The sequence below is a fragment of the Telopea speciosissima genome, chromosome 11 (genome assembly GCF_018873765.1).
Source record: "Telopea speciosissima isolate NSW1024214 ecotype Mountain lineage chromosome 11, Tspe_v1, whole genome shotgun sequence".
Taxonomy (NCBI): Eukaryota; Viridiplantae; Streptophyta; class Magnoliopsida; order Proteales; family Proteaceae; genus Telopea; species Telopea speciosissima.
The window spans coordinates 16630393-16648535 of NC_057926.1; the positions used below are offsets into that span (position 1 = coordinate 16630393).

Here is an 18143-nt window from a genome sequence, read left to right on the forward strand (position 1 = left end):
ACAAAAAGGAGACTCCATTCCTGCCTTTCTAAGCTATCAATTTAAACAAATAAAAGCACAAATAATGAGTTCCATTGAATAAAAATTGGTTGCATTGGACCAACATCCATGTGAACTAATTATAGTGGATAAATTCAAGGCTAAATCTCACCTCCTGCAGACAAACAATTAGCTTTCCTATACTTGATTATGTATGGAAATCATAGTTTCTATATATATTATCCTTCACCCTCTCCTCTCGTATATTAAGAATTCACAAAAACTGAAAAAATACATCCAACCTAGAGGTTAGAGTTCAACACTCTCCCTAAAGCCAATCTATCAACATCCTTGAACTCCTTAAGAGAATAATGGTCCAATCCATAAACAAAGTTCAAACATTAGATTCCTTCATTTTCTTACCTCAAAACACCAATCAGAATCTCTAAATCATAAAAATTACAACATAAATACAAAATGAATGAAAATGCACATCAAAAGGAGAAAAGACTGGGAAACATCTCTACAAAAAACTTAATTATAATGCCTAGAAACTAAGGTCCAAGAAACATAGAACCAGACCGCCTATTAACAGAACAAGAGGTCAACACTACAAGCTTCTTCTAAACCTTCTCCAACAACTGCGACTTCATTAAAATTTTACAGATTGTCAAGCAATATATTGTCCTTTTTTTTCATTACATAGCAAATGGTTGACGAATGCCATTTTCCAGCAAAGGCATCATGTTTATATTGCATAATTCAAAAACTTGCTTCAGTTGGCTATTTTAGTCAGACATAACTTACCAAAATGCACCGTAATTGGTGAAGTTTCGCCTGCATTTTTGTCTACAATGTCAACATGACCAAAATTTACTGAAATGACAAAATCTCGCTAAAATTTTGCATTTTTTATCAACATTGTAGACATGACCAAAATTTACTGACATTTATCCGAAACAGTGCCGATTTCTTAATTTGCTTCTTATTTCGTCTTGGCCTCGTCAAAATCACCAAATTTTCTAAAATTTCGGCGAGTTTTGAAATATGTTATAACGCCACACTTGTTTTTACCAACTATCATTCAATCATAAAACTAAGGAAGAAACGTTTGAGAGTGGACGCCTCCCCGGAGCGTGTTGCGGCTCCTCCCGTTGTCTTGACGATTGCCGAGAGTTCCAGGGCTCACCCACCCGATGCTTTGGTTGACACCTTCGATTATCTTGATGATGCCCTCGCCATTCTGAAAGCTGAGGTTGTAGGGTTGTCCACCCAGCCGAACCAGGAACAATCACCACTGGGGGCTGGTTCTTGTTCTCTTTTAGGGGAGTTGATTGAGGATGAGGGGGAGAGGCAGGATAGGCAGGTTTCTCCGCATCTGTCTCCTCCGCACCCTAATGAGGGCATTTCCACTCCTTTCGCCCCTTCATGGCGTCTCACAGCCGCTTGCTCTGTCCTTGGCGACATGTCAGTAGGTGCTTCTTCGGTCCAAGAGGGTAGACTTCCTCAAGGCCGTGACCTGGTGGGGAAATCTTCCACTAAGGATTTGGTGCTGATGGGTGCAGGCACACTTGCACAGTTGGATTCCATAATAATAGTGTTGGCATGTGTAATGTATGACTACCAGAAATGTTAAATAAACATTCCCATCGTTTTTTTTTTTTTTTTTTTTTTTGGGTTGTTAAGAAATAGAATTGTAGCCTAGTAAGGCATAAATAAGCAAGCACATGGAAGACACTGAAGTAGTAGAATACGAGAAAGAAACTTCCTTGATGTATTCGACTAAATTGATAAGCAAGCCCTAGCTCCCATCTTGTATTTCCCTTGATCCTGCGAACCTTGGATGCCTCAAGCTTGTCTCGACCAAGGAACCGTTAAGTCTATACCAGTTTGGTTGAACTCGCCTAACTGAAGTGGCACGTGATGTGATGTCTACACATGAGCTGATTCAAATTGATCATTGCCATGGTGGAATTGAGGGTGGTCACTTAGATTCAATTGTTGACCCGCCTTTGTCTCGTGATGGCATTAACCAAGAGAATAGTGCATGCATCTCAAATGAAGGAGGGTCTCCTTCTTTTCCCATGACGACTCCACCTAGTGGAAATGACATTGTAGTTATTGGTAGTGCTAATGGTGCCTCTTTGAATTGGAGGAGTCCTTCCTTCGCTTCTAACCAAAGTAGGAGCTAGGTGATCCCTCCCATTCCTCGATATAATCCTAATGGGAAGAAGGTAAACTTTATATATAGGTGATTGGTTTGTCTGGTTTTGACTATGTCATTTTGTTCCTCTTTGGGTGGTCTCCCTTCAGCTTGATTGGTTGTAGGTTGTTCGTTGTTTTATTGTGGAATGTTCTCATTGTATTCTTTCTTATTCTTTTCCCTTTTTGGAGGGGGAAGGTTTCTTTGTTCTTCTATTAATATACTTTTTTATTCATCCAAAAAGGAAAGTCTCCTTTTCATTTCTCAAACTCCAATATAGTAGCTTCCCCTTCTTTAGCCTTCCGAGCCTTGGCTTTTTCCTTAGTTTGGGGTCTAAAGTTATGTGTTAGATCCCTTGCAACTGAATTAAATAGGATAACAGTATATATTAGATAAAAGAATAATCATCCCATGTATAAAAGGTGAAAGTAGTATTGGGCAAGTAAATATACGCATCCTGAAAAGGAACAAAATAACAAAAACCTCTCACTAGTAGCAAACAAAGGATTTTTGGTGTCCTTAAATCTTCGTAAACTCCCTTGCATGACCAAAGAAAGAACAGCTGGAGAACTAAGTTCCCTCAATGTCAAGTAACTTTAAAGTGTGGTCATCATAGGGGAACCCTATGAATCATTAAGTAATAACTAAAAGTTGTAAATGATAGTTCATAGCCATTAAAAGTTCAAAGAATTAGAATGCAACTATATTAATAATTCACACATCATGTAACCAATATCATATCCTCCACCAGGAAAAAAATATAAGGAATCAAATTGCCCTATATTCCAGATCTAGAATATTTATTATCTAATTCATTTTAGTAATCTAAGAGTCATCATCTAGTTGTTGCTTCTTTTATGAATAAGGCATATTGTCCCCTAGATATTTATATACAATGTACGTATTGGTATAGAATTCTCCCTTGTTTTTTTGTTCTAGGGATAGAAATCTGAATTTCTCTAATGTGAGCCTTTTAGACCATTCCAATAAAAAAGAAATTTTTGATCGAATCAAAGAATGGTCAGTCAGGTTGAGGCTCTCAATTGATTATATTGAATCACCCCAGACAATATTTTTTTATTTTTCATTTTATGCATTGTTGCTGTCAATTGACACTGTTCTTTTTAATGGGGATTTGCTGCTTGCATCTCTCAAGTCTAAGCATGGGATCCTTGAGTCCTTTCAAGGTTTGACCTACTGAGAACAACCCTTAACAAGATTATATTCTAAATTAAATAATAACTTGTAAATTTAATAATGAATAGGATATACTAACCAAGAATTTAAATCATGCACATGATATGATGTTATAGTGCTAAAAAATGACATACATATTTAGTATTAAACTAAGTTATGATTTTCAATCCCTACTCCTCCAATGGAGAAGCACTTGTATTTATAGATGATCAATGATGATTATACAATATCAGAATTCTTAGGATTACAATGAGATATGATTTGTCCAAATGAGAAAACTCAATATGTGATTGAGGATTCCATATCACATGTACAATATTGCAATATGGGATTGAGGATCTTTTATATCACATGTGTAAAATGTGCTAAGAGTAAGCATTGTCAGTCGGTGTAAGAAAATCTTGGTGAATTTCTGATGATTCTGTTGATACACCCCCTCAAGGTGGAGATTTGAGAGATCGAATCTTCAACTTGTCCTTGATAAATTCGAACCGATTGGTGCAGAGACATTTGGTGAAAATGTCAATGATTTGATCCTTTGTCGAAATAAACTGAACATTTAGTTCTTTCTTGCTAACCTTGTCGCAGACAAAATAAAAATCAATTTCCACATGCTTTTTCCGTGCATGAAAAATCAAGTTGGTGGAAAGATATGTAGCCCTGATATTGTCACACCATAAGATGGGGGCTAAATAAAAATCAATTTCTACATGCTTTTTCCGTGCATGAAAAATCGAGTTGGCGGAAAGATATGTAGCCTTGATATTGTCACACCATAAGATGAGGGCTAGAGAGAGTGGTAGGCAATGTTTTGCAAATAAGGACTACAACCAGCTCAACTCTGCACAAGCATTAGTTGGTGCCTTATACTCAGCCTCGGTGGAGGAGCGGGCAACAGTGCATTGCTTTTTGAAAGCAAGAGACAGATATCATCTTATCACCTCCCCGCATATGTGTAACCTACATGTACACAAATGTGATCTAGATTCCTCTTTCCACTCACCAAAAGCAAAATCCAACTCCACATAATATAGGATATGAATGAGAATAGTATTGTCTAATGACAATTCTTTAGGTGTATTTAGAACTCGACACCCATTGTAATTATCCCTTATCTGATTCTCAAAAGTTATTCAATACAATATTTAAAGCAAGAGTTTAAAAAAAAAAGAAATTTAAAAAAAAATTGAAAGTCATTTAAATGCACAATATTTTTCCTAAAAATATTTTATTTAAAAAGAATAAAAAAGTAAAATTACAAAATTTTGACACCTCAACAAGACTAAATAACAAAATCCCTAATTTAATTGCCATCTCTGTTGCTTAAGCAAACACTAGTTGCTTACGTGCCAAAGTTTCATATAAAACAAAAAAAGAGAATAACACTAGGGATGGCTCAGGACAGTTGACCAAATAAGGTTCACGAGGAAACCACGAGGAGATAGAGTTGGGACACACTCACAATATCAAACCTTACACACATTTGACACACACCTAACACACTTCCGCAGGCGCCGTGCACACCCTTATCACATCAAACCAACACTCTCCCACAAACCCACCGTACGTATTAAATTTTAGGAAAATTGTTTATTTCCTAATAATGGGAGTCTCATTCATATACACCGTTGACATTCTAATTGTCTAACTCAGAATATTGCCACGTGTCCCATAACCATTGACTGTTCCCCACTCCCACCGAAAGATCCTTCACTTTCTGTTTTACTTTAGTTATAGATATAGATAGAGAAAGAGCGAGAGATAGATGGATAGATTTGCATTGAGTTTTACATTTATGCATTTTACTTTTAGAATTTAGAAAACGTAAGAGAGAGAGAGAAGAGAGAGAGAGAGGGAGAGATCATCTGCACAGTTTTGCTTTTAGAGGAAGAGTTGAAGTGATTTGTACATTTAAAGTTAGAAAGGATGGGATCTTCTTTCTTTACTTTTTGTGGGAGGGATCTTCTTTCTTTATTTTTTGGAGAGAGAGAGAGAGTTGCAGTGAGTTTGTACATTTAAGCGTTTACTGTTAGAAAGAGAGGGATCTTTTTTATTTTTTTGTTCTGAAGTAGTTCTCTGTCCAGGAGTGTGGTTTATGCCAGCACTTCCATGTGTCTATCTCTCTCCTACTCAAAATAAGGAGGCAGAGATGTCTTTTCATATGGGGAGGAGAGATAGACTCATGGGAGTGCTTACGTAGACTGCACTCCCGAACAGAGAACTTTTTCCCTTTTTTGTTTGTTGGAGAGAGAGAGAGAAAATCTTTCTTAATAGGAGAATAGTGGTACAATGTAGTTAAACTGTTGAGTGTTAGACACTCTCTTGGGCTAAAATATTATAGAATCATTCTTGGCTATAAATAAGCACTTGCAGAGATACATTCCCCTCCATTCCTGTCTACTTTGTTTTTGAATGCTCATGCTGGATCAGAGAGAGAGAGAGAGAGAGAGAGAAGCATGGAAAGATCATCTCCCACTGATTCCCATATAGTGATCAAGAAGGTTAGAGTAGCAATATGGCTTCTCCTCTTTCTGGTCTCTCTTGGGATTGTTTTTATCTGGATCTTGATGCCCACCAACACATACAGGCAGATATGGTTACCTCAAATCCGAGCTAAGATTGATTCAACTACATATCTCGGCCGACAAGGTTATAATCATTCTATGTTTTAATTCAAAAAGTTCTGTTGATTTTTTGGCGGATTGTTTTGCCTTCGAAACACGTAAACGGATAAAAAGTGCATATGTCAACGCCATAGGACTTTGTTTATTTCCTAACACTGTTTTTTTTTTTTTTTTTTGTTATATTTGCTATAGGGGATAAATTCCTTATGTTCACATTCCCAGTCTTATTCATTGCTTCCTTGGGCTGTGTTTATCTCCACTTGGGCAAGAAATTTGTTGCAAGGTAATTTATATATATTTTGTGATTTTTGTATTATCTTTTCAACAAAACTCATTAACCTACTAATGCTTGTGGTGAATTATCTTAAATAGAGAGAGCAACAATTATAAGAGATTGGCACAATGGTCACGACCGGTACTTGTAAATGGACCTCTAGGGATTGTTTCATGGACAGAGCTAACCTTTCTTTCCATGTTCATTGCACTCTTGGTTTGGTCCTTCTCAACATATTTGCACTTGAGCTTCAACAATATAACTTCACAATCAGCTTCAAATGATGGAGAGAAAGTGTATGAACACCTTCATCAATCTTATGAATTTGTATTGAATTATATATATATATATGGTCTAAGAATGGTTAATGGAAATGGGGTTAGATTTGTTTTGGCAGGTGGGAAGCTAAGTTGGACAGTGCAGCTCTAATGCTAGGGCTTGTTGGTAACATATGTCTTGCGTTTTTGTTCTTTCCGGTGACTCGAGGATCGTCGGTGTTGCCGCTCATCGGGCTCACGCCGGAGGCCAGCATCAAGTATCATATATGGTTTGGACATATAGTCATGACCCTCTTCACTGCTCATGGCCTTTGTTATATCATCTATTGGGCTGCAACAAATCAAATCTCGGAGGTAATTACAATTGGTTTTATTAAGGATATGTGCACTTCACTAGTCCTAGTACTGTATTGTTAATCATTGGATTATTGTAATTCAAACTTATATATAATTAAGTAGTTATATATACTATATAGTAATCTTAATTATGTAATCATCATGTTTCTTGTAGAAAATTATTTATTGGGGTATTGTTTCTAACAAAAAATTATTATTTACTTACTTATTATGAAGGGCGCATCTTATTGTCACTGAGTATGAACTAAGAAATTGTAACTTTAATTCCTGAAAGTTGTTTAATGTGGGGGTAATTTTGTCATTTCTCAATCTTTGCCCAGTCTGAGGGTTGAAAAGCGCAGCTCGATCAAGATCTTATGAGATTAATGTAGTTTATAGGTGGACTCGAGGTCCCTGGGCCAAACTTGTACTCTTATTGGATAGGTCTGATACCATGTTAAATGAATTGGGAAGGCCCATAAAATATTACTTGGGAGTCCAACAAAGAACTCAAGGCATAAGATTGAGATATCCCAAAATTATATTAAGATACATCAGGGGTCCCATATGACTGATGTGGGATATATATACCTCTAATTAAAGCTCTCAACATCTTTAACATAAGGAGATTGTGTGAACTGAAACTACAATTCAAGTAAGGATCCTTTTCTAAAATGCCCACACCCCATCACCTAGACAGTGAATTATGCCAGTCAACGCATGACCTCTTGGGACTCCTGGAATCTACTGCCAAAAGTATTAAAAAAAAAAAAAAACAACACCCAGAATGGCGATTTATAGAAAAAAACGGAATAGAGAAAGTACACACAACGCACAACACAGAGATTTACGTGGTTCACCCCCAAGGTGGGAAACTACATCCACGGTCGAGCAATAGAACAGATTTCACGATTTTTCTAGAAATGTTACAAACCCTCTTAACCCCATCTCAAAGAGATAAGAACATTATATAAGGAAGCCGTAATCCCAGAAAATACAAAAGTGCCCCTGACCCAAAATTGTCAAAAAATAGGGCCGGACCATAACATAACGCTCAAAAGTACTCATTTCGAAGATCTCGACAAGCCCAACACAACACCCTACCTTTGGCAACGATGTTCGCCGTTTTCATCATTCCGAGCCCGAAAAAGCCCTCCAAAGTTCTCAACCGCTCTTTCTGACTAAAATAAGGCTTCACCAACAACAAAAAGTACTACCAAGTGCTATTAGTTTTCCTTTGTGTGATAGTTCCCATTGATGCTCAAGAGGATGTGATACCCATTTGAAATTTTCTCGTGGAGATAAAAAACAATTTAAAAATTCAACTTTGACTATTTTAAGATAATTTCAGTTTAATAATTGAAAACAAAAAATAAAATCCTGACACAGTTGACTATGAAATATAAAAAGTCTTTTTAACTTTAACACATGCTAACCCCATAAATGTGAACGTCTTAGGTTTTTTTTTTTTTGGTAATAGTGAACATCTTAGGGTCGGTTTGATAAAAGGAACCCTCCACTTGAGTTAAAGAACTGGATTGTCCAGACTAACTTATCTTGATTCTTTATAGGACCATGAGTTAAAGAGATGGATTGTACTCATTTATCTTGATTCTTTATAGGATCATGTAGTGATGATTAACCCTTTTATTATTATTATTATGGTAAATTACAGATCACCTTTTGGTTTTTGAAAAAACTCAAATCACCCCCTAGTTTAGATTTCAAAATGACAAATTAGTCCCTACCGTTAGTTTTATGCTGTTAAGTAATGATGTTAGTCAGTTAAATAAATTTAAATCCCTAAACTACCCTAGACCAATGTTAAAGATGAAGGAAGGGTAGTATTATAAATTTAATTCTAATGTTTTAGGACAAGGGTAAAATAGTCCTTTCACACCAATAACTAACAGTAGACTAACATCGTTACTGTAGAGGGGCACATTTGAGTTTTTTAAAAAATCAGGGGATGAGCTGTAATCTACCCTTACTATTATTGTTGTTGTTGTTATTGTTATTGTTATTGGAGAAGTTCTTCAATAGTGGAAGTAAAGTTTCATAAAATTACAAGAGTGCCATTAGATTCAATTATGGAGAAAATTATTTTTGACTGAAATTTGTCTGTCCATGTTTGCCATGTGGAAAGAGACCCTGATTTGGTAATGAAGGCTTAGTTAAAAAAAAATTTGGACATAATTTTTCTCCCCATAAACAAGCATTTCAGATTATACTATTATTTTTTTTGGGTATAGAAATTATACTATTCTAAACAAATCATTTTCAAACTTAATCTAATATTAAACCCATGTTTTTCACCTTATTTTATTAATAATTGGGTACTAAATTTAAGTTAGAGACCCTAAAATGTCTGATTTCTTTGTGTAGTCAGGGAAAATTTTCCCATTACTCCTCCCATATCACCTGCTAAAGAGACTAAACAATTAGAATTTTTTTTTTCTCAGTTTGTGTATTCTTTAAAACATCTAACAAAAAAGTTGGAGAATCAAATGTTTGTCAAGCAGATGCTAAAGTGGGATAAAGTTGGAATATCAAATGTTGCAGGGGAGTTGTCTTTGCTCTCTGGACTAGTCTTGTGGGCAACAACCTTCCCTTACATAAGGCGAAAAATGTTTGAGCTATTCTTCTATACCCATCACCTCTACATCATCTTCATCATCTTCTTCATATTACATGTTGGGATTGTCTATGCTTGCATGATGCTACCGGGTTTTTACCTCTTCTTCGTCGATCGTTACTTGCGATTCTTGCAATCTAGGCAAAGTGTTCGCTTAGTCTCCGCTCGTGTTTTACCTTGTGAAACTATCGAATTAAACTTCTCCAAGAGCCCAGGTGAAGCTAAGATCATTGAACTAATAATTTTAGGGTTTTTGTTGGTTTAATATTTTTCACCTGAAATAGCACTGATTTATGCTTGTTTTATTCAATTAGGGTTGAGCTACACTCCTATGAGCAACGTGTTCATCAATGTTCCTAGCATTTCGAAGCTACAATGGCATCCTTTCACTGTAAGCTCCAATAGTAATATGGATCAGGATAAGCTAAGTGTGGTGGTGAAAAGTGAAGGAAGTTGGACCAGGAAGCTTTACCAGATGCTTTCAAGTCCCTCGCCTATGCCCCGTCTTGAAGTCTCCATTGAAGGACCCTATGGACCTGCATCTACTAGTTTCATGAGGTTGGTCGCTATACAAAGGAAAGATCATTTAATGAATGATTGGCATTTTCCCTATTGGGAGAATAGTCCCACATCAGTTATCCTTGAGACTTTCTGTCTCCTCATATACCTGGGAATCCCTCAACTAAACTGTTTGAGCTTTTGGGTTGGATATTTACATGGTATTAGAACATGTTTTCTCCAGCCCTGTTGTAGTGTTTCCAGACCTGCATCCATTCATTTGTGCCCCTACACTTGGAGAGGAGTGTTGGAAGAATAGTCTCACATTGGTTACCCCTGAGACTTTTTGTCCCCTTATATACCTGGGAGTTGGGCTCACGAGAACGGCTGTGAACCATTCTCGTACGTTAACATACGTGAACGTGATCTTGGCTCATACATGATATCGGAATGGGTTTTCTCCATTTCTGTTGTAGTGTTTCTAGACCTCCCTCCGTTTATATGTGACCCTACACATGAGGGGGGGGGGGACGGGGAGTGTTGGGAGAATAGTCTCACATCGATTACCCCTGAGACCTTTTGTCCCCTCATATACTTGTGAATCCATCTACCCAGTAATTCGAGTTTTTTGATTGGATATAAACATTGCCAATTGAATTTATTGAGATCTCAAATAGGCTCTTTTGCAATTTTACTTTAAGAAACCTAAAAAAATATTAACATGACATGCAGATATGACATGCTTGTGATGGTAAGTGGAGGAAGCGGCATTACATCATTCATCTCTATAATCAGAGAGCTTATGTTTAAGACCAAGTTAGGGTTCAAGTGTCCCAATACTGTTCTCCTTGTTTGTGCTTTCAAGAACTCTTCTAGTCTCACAATGCTAGACTTACTCCTACCAATGTCAAGCACCCAACTGTCTGACGTTTCTTCTTTGCAACTACAAATTGAAGCCTATGTAACAAGAGAGGAAGAACCCAAATCAGGCCAGAAAGACCAACTCAGGTTCCTTTACTTCAAGCCCAACGTGACTGATGCTCCTGTCTCCTCAATCCTTGGCCCAAACAGCTGGCTTTGGCTTGGAGCTATAATTTCTTCTTCTTTCATTATTTTCCTTCTTTTCTTGGGATTATTGATGCATTACTACATATACCCAATTGATCACAACACCAACAACATCTATTCTACTTCCTCAAGAGCTCTTCTGAACATGTTATTCCTATGTTTTTGCATAGCTATGACAGCTAGTGTAGCTTTTCTTTGGAACAAGAAGCAAATAGAATTAGAAGCAAAGCAGATTCAGAATGTGGATGCTCCCACACCGATGACTTCGCCATCTTCATTCTCTTATAACGCCGATCTCGAATTGGAAAGCTTCCCTCAACAATCCCTTGTTGATGTTACTAAGGTGCATTATGGAAAAAGACCGAACCTAAAGAGTAAGTTATTATTCACTTTCTTGCCTTGTACATATTTGTTAGGGTTTTCTTTCCTGTCACTATGCCTGGTGAAGTATAACCGCGTCACTATTTGCCACATGGGAGTCGTTAGTTAGTCCATTAGATGACATTTTGTTATTTTTATTAAAACTTTGAATCAGAGTTTGAGAAACTTTCCTTGTTTACTTAGGACTACAATTTGGTCATTGAGATGTATGTGGGGTCCTCTACCACATGGACTAACTAATGTACTGTCAAATGACAAATAATGAAGCGTTATACTTTACTAGGCATAGTGACGCCTAGAAGGACCCAAAGAATATCAATGAATGTATTCAAGAACTAATATGTGTGCTTGTATCCTAATTATAGAGATATTGCTCGAGTGTGAAGGATCAAGAGTTGGAGTTCTAGTTTCTGGCCCGAGGAAGTTACGACAAGAGGTTGCAACAATTTGTGCATCTGGTCTTGCATACAACCTTCACTTTGAATCCATCAGCTTCAGCTGGTAGTTTATGCAATCAGGAAAGGATATATGTTAATTTTCAGTTCTGTTTATTGGTATGTAAAAAACTGTAAGTGATATGCTTGTAAGAAATCTGTTCCTATGTGGGTGTTTGTGAGTGTTCCACTAGTTACCACAAATGTAACTTCATTGTAACCTTATTTCCACTTTATTTTATAATCTCTCTCTCTCTCTCTCTCTCTCTCTCTCTTTTGCCAAGGTTGTTCATAAATCTGCATGTACGTGCATGCTGGACATATACTCATTGGGAGACACGTCCATTTTGCTTCTAGAAGTGTTCCTATATGTAGGGGTGTAAACTGTCGGGCTCAGTCAGTCTCGGGCTATAATCGGATATTTGAATCGAACCTTAACCAGGGTTGACGGCCTGTTTAACTCTTCACCTGGGCTTAACAGGATCTTAATCCCCATGCTTCAAGCCACCAAATTGACAATTTTGGGATCTCAGTTCAGAATTCTACATTTGTCTTTCACATTACACCATTAAGAAGCCACAACAATATCGAGCTTTAAATGTTTTCATCATTTGTTTATATATTTTAGACAAAGAAATGCTTCTGTATAGTTATACTTTTGTGAGTTCTGTCCCTTCTTTTTCTATAATTTATTAATTATCACAATAGACAACATCTGAAGTGGTAGATTTTGTCGCAAGAAAGCATCTACAAGAGTGTCTTAAATATTCTTTATACATAAAGAACATGGGGTCTTGTTCCTACTCTTTAGGTGTAGAAGTGTTTAACTTTTTCTTTTTAAATTTATTTTGAATATATAAAATAAGTGGGGCTAGGTCGGGCTTGATGAGTCATACTTCGAATTGACCAATCCAGGGGTGACACATGGAAGATCAGTCCATGATCGATCTGACTAGGTCGACCAAAGTAAACTATGTAGAAAAACGCGAACCGGTGGCCGAGTCGACTCAGATCGGGCTAGTTGACTCAGGTCAGTCTCAGAACTCTAAATGCCTAAGATGGTTAACTAACCTAACCACGGACCCTGGCCGGGTCAAGGTCATGCTTCCTTCATGAATACTAACCTGGCAGGTGTCGAGCCTAGAAAGCGACACCTAGGACTACATGAAGTCAAGATTACAGTCCATAAACAGATAGTTCACACACCGATCGAGTAAATCAAAGCTATAAATAGACACACCTAACCCAGGTAAAGGGGACTCTCTTGGCTTATTTCAAGCTCTTAGATTTGGAGAGTTATCTATTGTAGAGGTCTGACTTAGGCATCAGAGTATAGTAATCGGCTCGGGTTGGCACTCTCTTGTCTGGTGTTGTTCACCTATGCAGGTTAGCTCGCTAGGTGGATAATAGCTCGGATTTCGCCACAACAGATTGGCGCCGTCTTGTGGGAAACTCTACTTTAAAGCTGTAGGTTATGGTAACTGACAGAGCAAACAATTCTCGACCAAGGGACAGTCGTGCAATGGAGAACTTGACGTAGGGCGAGTCGGGTTGATGGTGGTCTAGTTACATGACAGACGACCCAAGTTATGCTCCTACCACCAGGTACAGTAACCCAGGTGCATCAGACTTCGGAGGCCTTGATTGAGGAAGATCTTCCTCCCCCGCCACCATTGCCAATTCCAGGACCCCAGGGAGGAGGACCAAAACCCCGACCAGCCATCCCAGGAGTGCACTATCTTGACCCAAACGCACCCACGACCAATGCACAAGTGCATGATCTGCGGTTCCAGCTTGCCGAGACAAATACGATGATGAGGTCGTGTCTATTACGGGTGGAAGGGAACCAGCCACATCATCAGCAACAACCATGCCAATCGGTGTTGGAGAGGGTAGGTAGGTCCGACCACCGAATCGAAAGTAGGGCCAGCTCGGCTTGGCTAGATAGCGCAACGTGAGGACCCAAGGAACATCAGATCGGGTTCTCAGGCACGGTCACCGACCGACCTGATTGAAGTCCACAAAGGAAGTGGGAGAGAACTGTTTCGAGGTAGTCCTGAAGGAGCTTAGATTGTGGCAGGAGAAGTCCCTTACCCGTAAGGAGTAGGCGCGATTCTTTTAGGGAACCATCCCTAATCGAGAATGTCCCCCAAACTCAGCCTAAGGATATCGAGATTGGGCGACGGCTGAGGGATCTCAATGAGAAGATCCAAAGTATCGGGAGGAATGCAGCGGAAGAGATGTTGGCCATATCTAACCAACACTCGTTCTTGGAAGGAATCATGGGAGCAGAGCTGCCAAAAGGGTTCAAAATGCCGACCTTTGTCCTATATAATGGATCTACTGACCCGATTGATCACATCAATTACTTCAACTCGGTAATGATGGTCTACGGCAGGTCGGACACTGCGTCGTGTATATTTTTTGCGGCATCACTGAAAGGAACGACAACCTACTGGTTCTCTCACTTAAGGCCGAGGTCAGTCAGCTATTTTGCCAAACTCATTCAGGCATTTGTCACGAGATTCCAAAGCAGCATCCGACAGAAGAAGACTGTGGCGAACCTGTTGGCCATCAAGCAGCGGCGAGACGATTCGAGACTTGTCTCGCGATTTAATCAGGAATCCTTAGACAATTCCGACCTCGATGACTCAGTGCATTCAACACTGCAAAGTGGCATAACAGATATCGAGCTGATAAAGTCCTTAATTTTTAATAAGGCCAACAACATGACCAAGCTGATCAGCCGGTGTCATCAATTCGCCAACATGGCCGAAGTCATCATGGTGCGTAATGAGGCAAACGGGGTCCAGGAGAGGAAGAAGGGTTCGGAGAAAGAAGACAAGAAGACTAATAGGAAAGATGATAAAAAAAACTGAGAACTGAGCTGGTGCCCAGTCCCGAGTACACCCTGCTCAACACTAGGTGGTCGGACATCTTGATGAAAATCGAAAATAGGGGTCTCCTGAATCCTGGGCCGATGTTCTCAAAGGTTGAGGACAGGAACCTCACAAGTACTGCTGGTTCCACAAGGATACAAAGGCATGATATGGAGGACTGTAGACAATTGAAGAAGAGAGAGATCAAGAACCGGATCAAGGAAGGTCATCTGAGCCGATATGTGGACAAAAGAAGCGATTACCGACCCGACCACAAAGAAGGGGGTCGAGAGGCACGAAGAGAAGAAAGGCGGGACAACAAGAAGGGAGAAAGAAGGCCCGATAAAGAAAAAGAGAAAACTGGAGAAGGGCGCCCAGAACCTAACAAGGGAACTGGTAGCCGAGCCGACCATTGGATGCGCCCATTTTGACGATTTTGGGAGGACCCGACCAGGAATCGATTCGAAAGGCACAGGCAAACGCTAGGTTCATTGGAGTGGTCGAGACAACTAGGAAGTTGGCAAAGATCGAACCGACCATTACCTTTTCCAGTGACGATATGGAGGGTATTAGCTGACCCCATGACGATGCGATTGTGTTGTAAATGATTATACAGGACCGACCTGTCCATAGAATCTTGGTCACTACAGGAACTTCAGTAGACCTACTTTCATATCAGGCTTATTGGCAGTTTGGGCTAGGGGATGAGAGCCTGACACCGGATGGAACAAACTTGTACGGATTCTCAAGAGCTGCGGCTAGAATTGAAGGAAGTATAAGGATGCCTGTAACGGAAGGGAAATACCTGAACAAAGTTATTGTCATGGTAAACTTCATGGTGGTAAGAACAGTCTCGGCTTTCAACACCATCTTAGGCCGACCCGCTCTAAACACATTAGGAGTAGTCGTGTCTACAAAACACCTGAAGATAAAGTTTTTGACCCCAAATGGAGTAGGGGAATGTCAAACCGACCAGAAGAGATCAAGGGAATGCTATGCAACATTCATGAAGAATAAGAACAACTATGGAGGCATGACCTTGAAGATTGAAGTACCCGACCAAAGAGATGAGTTTGCGGTACAAAGAGGAGAACCTGTCGAGGAAATTACGATCGTCCCGATCTGTGAGGGTCACCCAAACCGTACCGAGAAGATCGGGAGTCAAATGAAAGAAAAATAAAAGGAGGAAATTGTTGCCTTTTTAAGGACTAATGCAGATGTTTTTGCCTGGTCGATAACGGACGTGCCAGGAATCCCCAAAAGTATTGCAGAACATCAGCTCAACATCAGTCCGAGGTGGAAACCAGTACAGCAGAAAAGGAGAAACTTCACCTTTGAACGGATGATAGCAATAGAATATGAAGTACAGAAGTTGAAGGACTTGGGATTTATTGAAGAAATTGAATTCATGACCTGGCTCTCAAATATGGTCATGGTCCCAAAGTCTAATGGGAAATGGCGAATGTGTGTAGATTTCACTGACCTAAATAGAGCTTGCCTAAAGGATTGTTACCCCTGCCCCGCATCGACCAGCTCATTGATGCAACTGTGGACACGAGTTGCTCACCTTCATGGATGCTTGCTCAGGCTACAATCAAATTATGATGAATGGGGAAGACCAGGAGAACACGACTATTTGACCCGAGTAGAGGAATTTCTTCTACAAGGTCATGCCCTTCGATTTGAAGAACGCGGAGGTGACCTATCAGAGAACAGTTAACCACATTTTCAAACCTTAGATCGGTAGAAACATGGAAGTTTATGTGGATGATATGTTGGTTAAGAGCGTCCGAGCCGAGCATCATTTAACCGATCTAGAGGAAACTTTCTAGTGTTTAGAGATGAACAAAATGAAGTTGAATCCCATGAAGTGTGTGTTTGGGGTAGCATCGGGAAAATTTCTATGATTCATGGTGATGAAGAGGGGAATAGAGGCTAACCCAGAGGAAATCAAGGCAATCCGTGAGATGGAGTTGCCTCGAACTGTGGGGGAAGTTCAAAGATTAACTGGGAGAGTTTCTGCTCTCACCAGGTTCGTTGTCTGAGCCAGAGACAAGTGTCTACCTTTCTTTACCACCTTGGAGAACTTGAGGAACCCAAAGGACTTCCAGTGGACGGCTGAGTTCCAGCAAGCATTCGAGAAGTTAAAACTATATCTGGAACAAACACCGCTATTAGTCCGACCCGAACATGGGGAAGAATTACAATTGTACCTAGCCGCTTCGGACGTCGCAATCAACGCGGCCCTCATCAGGACGGACAAGAAGTCCTGAATTTAATAACCAATCTACTGTGTTAGTCATGTATGGCTTGACGTAGAAACCAAGTACTCACAGATTGAGAAAATGTCATTTGCCCTAATAGTTGCGGCCCGAAAGCTTAAGCCTTACTTTCAGAGCCATTCAATCATGGTACTAACTAATCAGCCCTTAAAAAGATCCTACGCAAACCCGACCTATCTAGTCGACTGGTCGGTTGGGCGGTGAAAATTAGCGAGCACTATATCGAGTACAAACCCCATACTGTGATCAAAAGCCAGAGCCTAGCAGACTTCGTGGCTAAGTGTACTCGAGGCGAGGAAGAGGCAAGGAAGGATGATGACCTGATCTCATAGCTGTTGTTTGTAAATGGGTCGAGCAGTTCTGCAGGAAGTGGAGCAGGACTAATATTAACCAGTCCAGAGGGATTCAAAATACAATATGCACTCAGGTTCGAGTTTTCGGCCTCAAATAACGAGGTCAAATACAAAGCGTTACTGGCCAGCTTTAGAGTGGCACGATCAATTCAGGTTAGGCATCTAATTGCCCATAATGATTCCCAGCTAGTGGTAAATCAGGTACAAGGTAGCTATGAAGCAAAAGAAGAGCGAATGATAAAATATCTCAAAAAAGTTCGGGACCTGACCTCATCTTTCGATAACTTTGAGATAAAATAGATCCCAAGATGTGAGAAAGGGTCGACGGATGCGCTGTCAAGGTTAGCCACGACAGGATGGTCGAACCTTGATCGAACTATATACATTGAGGTTTTGAAGCAGCCATCACATAAGGGAGAGGTTCAGGTAAATGTAATTGAAGAGGGCTCGAGTTGGATGGACCCGATCATCGCATTTTTAAAGGATGACATCTTACCGTCTGATCGAGCAGAAGCAAAGAGGATTGTAAGGAGAGTAGCTCGGTGTACTTTGGTAGATGGGGTACTGTACAAGAGATCTATTAACGCACCACTTTTAAAGTGCCTCAGGTCAACAGGTGCCCAATACCCATTGGCCAAAGTACACGAAGGGATCTGTGGCAACCATCTGAGAGGTCGGACATTAGCCTACAAAATCCTACGACCAGGGTTCTACTGGCCCAA

At 39.8% G+C, this 18143-nt stretch overlaps 1 protein-coding gene across 1 annotated transcript; it reads left to right on the forward strand.

Moving 5' to 3' along the window:
- The first annotated feature begins 5813 nt into the window (after positions 1-5813).
- On the forward strand, positions 5814-12010 carry LOC122646641 (ferric reduction oxidase 2-like). The gene is given in 8 exon segments (XM_043840234.1): positions 5814-6028; positions 6196-6304; positions 6376-6573; positions 6675-6909; positions 9414-9741; positions 9841-10084; positions 10757-11466; positions 11839-12010. Coding segments are annotated over 8 exon segments (2157 nt in total). The 5' UTR covers positions 5814-5835; the 3' UTR covers positions 11979-12010.
- Positions 12011-18143: the final 6133 nt, after the last annotated feature.